Source organism: Thermobia domestica, chromosome 10 (genome assembly GCF_964235325.1).
Source record: "Thermobia domestica chromosome 10, izTheDome1.hap1.1, whole genome shotgun sequence".
Lineage (NCBI taxonomy): Eukaryota > Metazoa > Arthropoda > Insecta > Zygentoma > Lepismatidae > Thermobia > Thermobia domestica.
In genome coordinates, this window is record NC_137463.1 from 4,448,883 (window position 1) to 4,457,008 (window position 8,126).

Consider the following 8,126-nt stretch of genomic DNA (forward strand, 5'->3'; position numbering starts at 1 on the left):
AAAATACTTACAAACACACGGTACCGTATAACAAGTGATAAATCACATGCAATTACATTTTATCTACATACATAGAAGAGCACGTCAATGCGTTTACATGTTACAATGTAAGAGCAAATCACCAATCTCTTTTACTTGTTCGCAAGTGACACGACAGCAATGCACGTCATTGACACTTGCTAACATATGGTTCAGCTGGTCGTATCCTGTTACATAGACTACTCCGCACACCAGAATACCGTAAACTGACTTATAGCATGGAAAAAAATACGTAAATAATACCTCCTTCTTTTCTACGCATGCATTTTTCAATATAAGATCATGTTACAATAACATATACTCGGCAAAAGGAAATAATACAGAATAAGGATACGTACGTGTAGCTATGGGCCGGTGCTTTGATATATTGTGGCAACTTTTCAAAATATTGCCTAAATTCTTCAAACTCGGTATCCGCCATGTTTCACCGGCCCCGTGTAAGGACTAGCTACGCAAGCTTGTTACACGAGTTGGTAAAATTGGTAACATGATCCATGTGGCTAGCGAGAAGACCTGCCGTGATTGCGCTTGCGCTCCGAATCGACTTCTGTCAGTTTGTCACCAGCCAGGTAGCAAAATGTATCGATCTCCAGAACAGAAGAGGAGATTGGAATTCCAGCATCCTTATGTTTTAAAAGGAGAAACAATGCCGCGAGATTGTCTCGTGATAAGAAACATTGCTGTCACGGCACATTACACCACAAGGACGTCCTCCTTTCATTTTCATTTGGTAAATACATGGTTGAAGTTGTTTTACTTTCAATGTTTGTTTTTATATTATCGTATTGAACTTCAATCGATTTTACAAAAATTGCAAATATACAAATATATATATATAATGTAACTCCAATACTTTTTTATAAAAAATAATAAACCTATTTTTTTAAAAAAAAATTAATTTGTATAGTCTCCAGCAAAAAGTGATATAGAAATGAGATTTTATCAATAATTACAGAGTGAATGAACCAAGGAAGACGAGCAGATCAGTGATTCTCAACCGATGTGTCGCGACACACTTGTGTGTCATACAGTCTCCTACGGTGTCTCGCGAAATTTTAGAATTTAAAACTCATGAAGAATTTAATAATAATTAGTCAAAATCGAGACAGACTGTACCAGTCAACACTTCCAGCGGTAGCAATAATGCTCAGTGCTATATAGTCATTATAAAAACTAATAGGTTTCAGTATTATATTTGATATTATTATTATTATTATTATTTATAATAAAAATATCAATCAAGTGCGTAGCGATGTCCTGGAGTTCAGTAGTGTGTCGTCAGTCAAAAAAAGGTTGAGAACCACTAATACATTTATACATTCTTTTTACAATAACGAAAGCGACATTCAAACTAATTCTTTCATCCAAAATTATATTAACAAAAAGTTTTATTTGATTGATGTATATTTACAGGTTCATTATTATTATTAAATTCAGAAATAATGGCGTCGGAAGCTGATGCGCTGACCACAAATCACTCAGTTGAATGTGCGTCATCCAGCCGGCCATAATCCTTCACTAGGAAGTTAATTACACTGTAGCTTACATAAGTTGGTCATGCATAGTTCGATAGGAAATGTCCAACTACACGAGTGGCCAATTTACAAAGTAATATTAGCATACTCAGATATATGGCCAAATTAAGAAGATAACCAACCGGCTTATTATTTTCTGCATTAACTATATTAATATCAGTAATATATTGCTAAATTTTTGATACATATACGCTAGAACACTTTCAAAATATACCATAACCCAATCTTCTTATAACCTTTAAATCTCTGATAGGTGTCCGAACGAGTTTTCGCAGAGGTGGGCAAAGTTTGTAATGCTATTTTTTTTTAATGACCTTCTCGCATCTAAGGTTAACGGGTTAAAAAAATAAAAAAAATGGAAACGACTCATTCAGGGTCTTGTGACTATTATCTCGCTATTCCTTGATGTGAGTGAAGGTAAATTCTACCTACACTTCGAAATACATTCGCAAACGGCTCGGCTCCAGAAATTCACTCTGCACTGCTATATCACTAATCCAACAATGAACAGGCAATGTTCCAGCACTAAAAAATGATTAATCCTACTCTGTTTTGCAATTCCCAATAGCACCTAATTGTTCAAAAGCCTTAATAATCATGACATGGTTTTCAGCAAAAAGAAAAACAATCTTGTGTTAGCTGACCACCTAATGTAAAACAGGTACTTTTATGATTTAGGAATTAGATTTCTGGGATATGAGGGGAGACATCCCTCAGCGATCACGCCAGCCGGGGAAAGGGGAGGAAGAAACAATTGGGGAAGGAAGGAAGCGGGCTGGAACCTATAAATTAGGTACCACCCCGACGTTTGCCTGGGTGTAGATGAGAAAAATCTCACATGGCCTAAAAAAAAAAACTTTTTACACTTTTACGACCGAGTGCTCCACCGGGAATCGAACCCGGGTGCGCTCACACCGAAGGCGAGAGATTTAGCGACTACACTGCGCAGGGTTACAACAGGTACCGATACTTTTACTTAAAACAGAATTTGGAAACATAAAGAAATATGGAGAATATACAGAATTATAGAAAATATGGAGAAAGAAAATATGCAGAATTAAATAAAAAAAAAAAGATATGAATTCCACGTTCGCTCCTCCTTGCGGACGTCCACGACTGAGTATAAGTGAACCAGTGGTTCACAACCGGTGTGTCGCGAAATTTTACGATTTAAAAATCATGAAGCATTTGATAATTAGTTAAAAATCAATTTTTAGATAGACTGTAACAGTCAACGCCCAAAGCAGCAAAAACCGGAGGCGTCATTTGGAGAAGGCAAGAAGGGCAATCGCCCCCACCGTGCACATCCTTGTTAATGAAATTAAATTAAATCGTTCAGTTTTACATCCCACGATTATGTCGCCTAGGTTAAAAGAGACGGTGATGATGGGAAATGAATGAAATGATGGAATGAAGAAAGAAGTGGGAAGAAACGGGAGAGTCTCGAGAAAACGCACGCACACGGTGTTCGTCCACCACAAAGTTCACTTGGCGCGAGCTGGGATTGAATCAAGAATCCCACACACCAAAGATGAACGCTCTACCACTAAGCCACCGCGAACATTCTTCTTAATAAATTGTATAGTAATATATAATAAACACGTAAACATCTCATGTCGATGTATTATCTTGGCCCCTCCGTGGCAAAACCTACAATGACGCTACTTGAAGCAAAAATTCTCAGAATTACTACATTATAGAAATTTAGTCTTTTTACACGACTGATGTCATAGGCATTCAATCAAGTGATTCATCAAACAAAAAGGTTAGGAACCACAGATCTATACTATATAAATATTATATGGGTGTACACTGTATACGCTTCAAATGTCTTGTAATATTGGCTCGCCCGCAAAAAAAAAAAAAAAAAAAAAAAATCTGGTTGGGTGTCTGAATACCAAAATAGGAATTAGATTTCTAGGCTTTCGACATCTATGGCCATGTTAGCCCGTCACATATGAGTGATGACGTCTCTCGGCGATCATACTATTCGAGGAAAGGGAAGGAAGAAAGGATTGGGGACGGAAGGAAGCGGCCTGGGACCTATATGTTAGGTACCATCCCAGCATTTGTCATGTATGAATAAGGAAAACCCAAGACAACCCCACTCAGGATGGCTGGTCTGAAAAAGCTTTTCCACTTTTTCAACCAGTGTCCCCACTAGGAATTGAACCAAGGATCACTCGTACCGAAGAGGAGGGTATTAGCGCCAATACGTAAAGAATAGTCAATAATGTCAAGTCATGTAGGGTATGTTTCAGGCGGAGAAAGCTCTCGGAGGAATAAGTAAATTTGGTCCCTCCTAGACTTCTGGAATCTCATCCATATTTTGAAGCTTTCACGTAAATATATGGTTAGCAAATGCGTCTTATGCACAGGATACTAGGGTTCGATTCCCAGTAGAAGCACGTGTGATTCAGAAAATTCTACTTTAAAAAGTCGGCGTACATCTTTGTGCTTAAAATGAAAATTGATGTTTTAGAAGCGATCGATATTGAATGAATACTTGAATTTCAACGCATCATCGTGTTTCTGTTTTGCAGTTTAATGGATATTATAAATCTCTCTCTATATAAAGATGAATGTGACTATCTTTGTGACTTAATAACTCTTTAACCACCCAACCAATCTCGATCAAATTTTCAATACAGACGAGGTTCGGGGCGGGAGTGTTTTTATCATTTCAGTTTGACGGTGCAGCTTAGAGAAGGGGGGGGGAGGAAGATACATAAAATGACTTTTTAAAAAATGAGCGATATTAGTGTCGAATCCATAGTTTTCGTGCTTGCTGAGACGAACAGTCACATTTCCGATGCCGTTTAAATCCAAATCCATCCCCCATTAGTACTACTAAGGGGGATGTTGACATGTAAAAGTAATTGAAAATGACCGATATCAGTATGAAATTCATAGCTTTTGGTATCCCCAAGTTGATTGGTGACTTTTAGGTGTTCTTTATGTCCAAAATGAAACTGTTCTTCCCGTGCGAAGAACGGGTATTCTGCTGGTATACGACAAATGAAGGTGATTGACTTTTCAATCATCACACTGAGAAAAATACGTTATCTGGACAGCAGTATATTGTACAAATATACAGAATCCTTATGTTTACTACAAGAATCAGTACAAAGTGCGTTATCCGTATTCTACATATGCACTGTTCTTAGATGTTACATCATGCCGTGCAGGACGTCTGATATCTAACAGTCTTCCGTGTATTATTAGTGTACGCGCCTTTGGCGCGGGAGACTCGGGTTCGATTCCCGGCGGGAGCTCAAGTGGTTCGGAGTCCACGTTAATCAGTAGGTATACGTCTCATATAGCCTCGATGCTAAACTGAACGTTAAACTCTAAATCAACTCAACTCAACTCTTCCATGTGTATTACATACGTATACATATGTTAAATACGTCAGTTATATAACACATAGGTTCATCGGTATGTGAGATCCTGACCGCCTAAGTTCAGTTCTTTCATTCGTATGGAAAGTACGTTTGTTCGGAACTCTTATACGGAAAGTATTTATAAAATATACTTTTTCAGTTATATGTTTGCTGTATGTTAAGCCCAAATCTACGGGATTTACACATGTAACCTACGTTTTTACGTACGCCACATTCGCTTTCTTTTTTCTCAGTATAGTTAGCTTTTCCTATCCGTTTAAAATCACACTGTTAAGTAAGTGTGTCCATGAATATGTAACCAAATGATTTTTAGACAATCGATTGAGAAATCCAAGTTAAAGAAATGGTTTCAGCAGTGTTGGTAACTCAATTATTTTCCCCTTCTTGAGAACCCTGAACTCCTTGAGCGAAGGAAAATATGTAAAATTAAGCTAAGTAATTTTAGAGCCTATGTGGGGTATGTATTGGTTATATAAGGTGATGCAAAGACATATTCGTTATTATTTTTTTTTTTTGTAATATCTATACTTCACATCCAGTTGCATACATAGGGGTAGGATTTCATTAAAAAGGACTCAAACACTCAGTCTCATATATTTGCAGGTCAAGTAACCTTTGCGTTGGTATATATTATTTGTCTTGCAAATATATGAGACTGAGTGTGTGTGCCCTTCTTGATAAAATTCTACGACGCCACTGAATGCGAAGTATAAATATCGTAAAGTAAAAATCGTAAAGTTTTACAGGAAAAATCGTAAAGTATTAATTATTACCAAGAAGTTATTAAGATATGATGATGAATTTTGTCAATGTTATGTTTGGTTCTTATGTTCATGATGTTAAGGAAAAATTAGTTCCTCATGATTGTTACTGTTTTTACAGGGTGTGCCGAAAGTGACCAAAGTATTGATAAGATTAAGGAAACCACTCTTCCACCTCATGAATGACGCCATCTGTGTTGTCAAAATGGCGACTACGCAAGGAATTCTTCATTAGGGGAAACAAGAAAAGTCACTGGGTGCAGGGTCTAGAGAATAAGACGGATGCTGCAATGCCGGGAAGCCAGACGCCCTTGCTTTGTCAACAGCAGCTTGAGATGAAGTAGTTGGTGCTTCTGAAAAGGTGTCAGCAAACGAGGAACCGAGTGTGCACATACAGTGTGTATGTGCACACCGTAAAAAAAAATCGTTGTGTTATTTCAACGACATGCCTATGTGTTAACACGATTGTGTTAAAATATGACACAAACAAGTGGTTAGAACAACTCACTCTCCATTTGGAGTTATATGTCAAATGCCCGTAGTTGAAATGACACACAGTCTCTGTGTAAAATTAACACACGTGTAGAATCTTTGGTGTTGTTTTCTGCGTGATTGCCAAATATGTTGGACATCTAATTATAAAGGCTTATGAATTGAAGCTACAGACAAACACAGTAGAAAAAAATAATTAAACAAATCCAGGTATATGCAAAATTTCAAAATGCAAACCGCGCGATGTGTTTTCAATTGTTTTACATAATGTTTCTGAAGAAACCCTAACAGCACAAGATGTGCTAGGCATGTGGCATTTAGGTGTTCTAAATTCATCTCCCACATTTGATGCATTTATTGCTTCTTTTTCTAAGCGATTGTGTACTAGAAGCAACAAACGCATCAACTTTATTAGATGACAACTGGCGCCGATCATTTGAAAGTGAATATGGAAGAACTATAAAATAAAGTAAATAGACAGTCGTCATTTTGTTATAAAATTAGGTCTAGATGGCGAGAAAATTTTGTCTTATCCCGAACGGTTATCGTCCAATATACGCGGCTTAAAGGAGCACTCTGATTAGTCAAATTCAAAAGACCTCAACAATTTATCCCTCTAAAAGCTTCGTTTTGTTCATCGCCTCCGTGGCCAAGTCGGAAGAGCATGTGGCTAGTAATTGAAAGGTTGGTGGTTCGTGCTCTCCCCGCTACTGGAGTACATTTTTTTTACTTGTTTAAAGTGTGTGTGTGTGTGTGTTTTTTTTTTTTTTAAGTTTCAGCATAATGTAAACACATTACGCATATAGGCGATTTAACATATTTTGAGGGAGTAATTTTGTGGTTCATTAACGCTTTCGGCACGGCTTAACACCGGTTGTGTGTTAAAGACGTAACACACCCCCTGTGTTAAACGCCAACACCGCGGGGTATGTGTTGAACTAACACCGCATAGTGGTAGTCACGCTGGAACCACTGCCCTGTGTTAAAATTGAGTTGAATTAACACAACCATTTCTTTCTGTGTACCTTAGACATGTGAAGTTCGTCGTACACTCCATACTTATTTCACAGTGGCCGCATCGTCCGTCAGGGATTGTGTTCCAGGTCCTGGGTCGTATGTGAGGTACATATGACCAGTTTGGAATTTCCTTTTCCACTTCACAATGATGTCATAAGATGGACAATCATCGTCATATATAGCCTTCATCTCGTCATGAAATTTGTCTGTCAATTATTACCCTTCAAATGCAGAAGGGTAATTACGTACAGTGCCAGCCTCAATCTTATCCATCTTGCACTTTGGCCATTTTTGGACACCCTGTAAAAAAAAAAAAAAATAATCATTAAGAGCTAATTTCCTTATCACACACATAAGAACCAACCATAACACTGAAAAAATTTCATCATTAATTAAAACATTACGATATCTCCTCTTGTATATTAGCCTATATATATATATATATATATATATATATATATATATATATATTAATGTAATACATATTTTTTTCAATGATATCTTGCTCAAGGAGGTAGTTAAACCCCTATCCACCTTAGTAAACCACTGCTCACATCAGAGAATGCCTTGAAAATAAAAAAAAATCATTGAATGTTCCGAAGTCTGGGGTTGATTTTGAGAGAAAGAGTGCGCCGTTGTCGATCTGATTTCCCTTTTGTAGAAGTCTGGATCCGCTACTGCTCCCTGTCTCTCTCTTAAGGATAATTAAAATCTTACAATTTATTTTATTTTATTTTATTTTTTATATATCTTCCATACAACATAAACTAATAACTTTTTGGATTGCTAACGGTTTAGGCGGCACGGTCGCTCATTGGTATTGCGTTCACCTCTGGTATGTGGGGCCCCTGCTTCGATTCCAGCTCGGTCGAAGTGGG

The 8,126-nt window shown here is 37.4% G+C and overlaps 1 protein-coding gene across 2 annotated transcripts in view; it reads right to left on the reverse strand.

Moving 5' to 3' along the window:
* Aplip1 (JNK-interacting protein Aplip1) overlaps window positions 1–553 on the reverse strand; it is a 72,585-nt gene extending 72,032 nt beyond the window's left edge. The window contains exon 1 of one of the 2 annotated variants that reach the window (XM_081727628.1): window positions 378–553. In XM_081727628.1, coding sequence (XP_081583754.1) covers window positions 378–460 — 83 coding nt within the window. In that variant the 5' untranslated portion in view covers window positions 461–553. The remainder of the gene's footprint in view (window positions 1–377) is intronic. The other variant, XM_081727627.1, reaches the window with a different exon arrangement.
* Window positions 554–8,126: the final 7,573 nt, after the last annotated feature.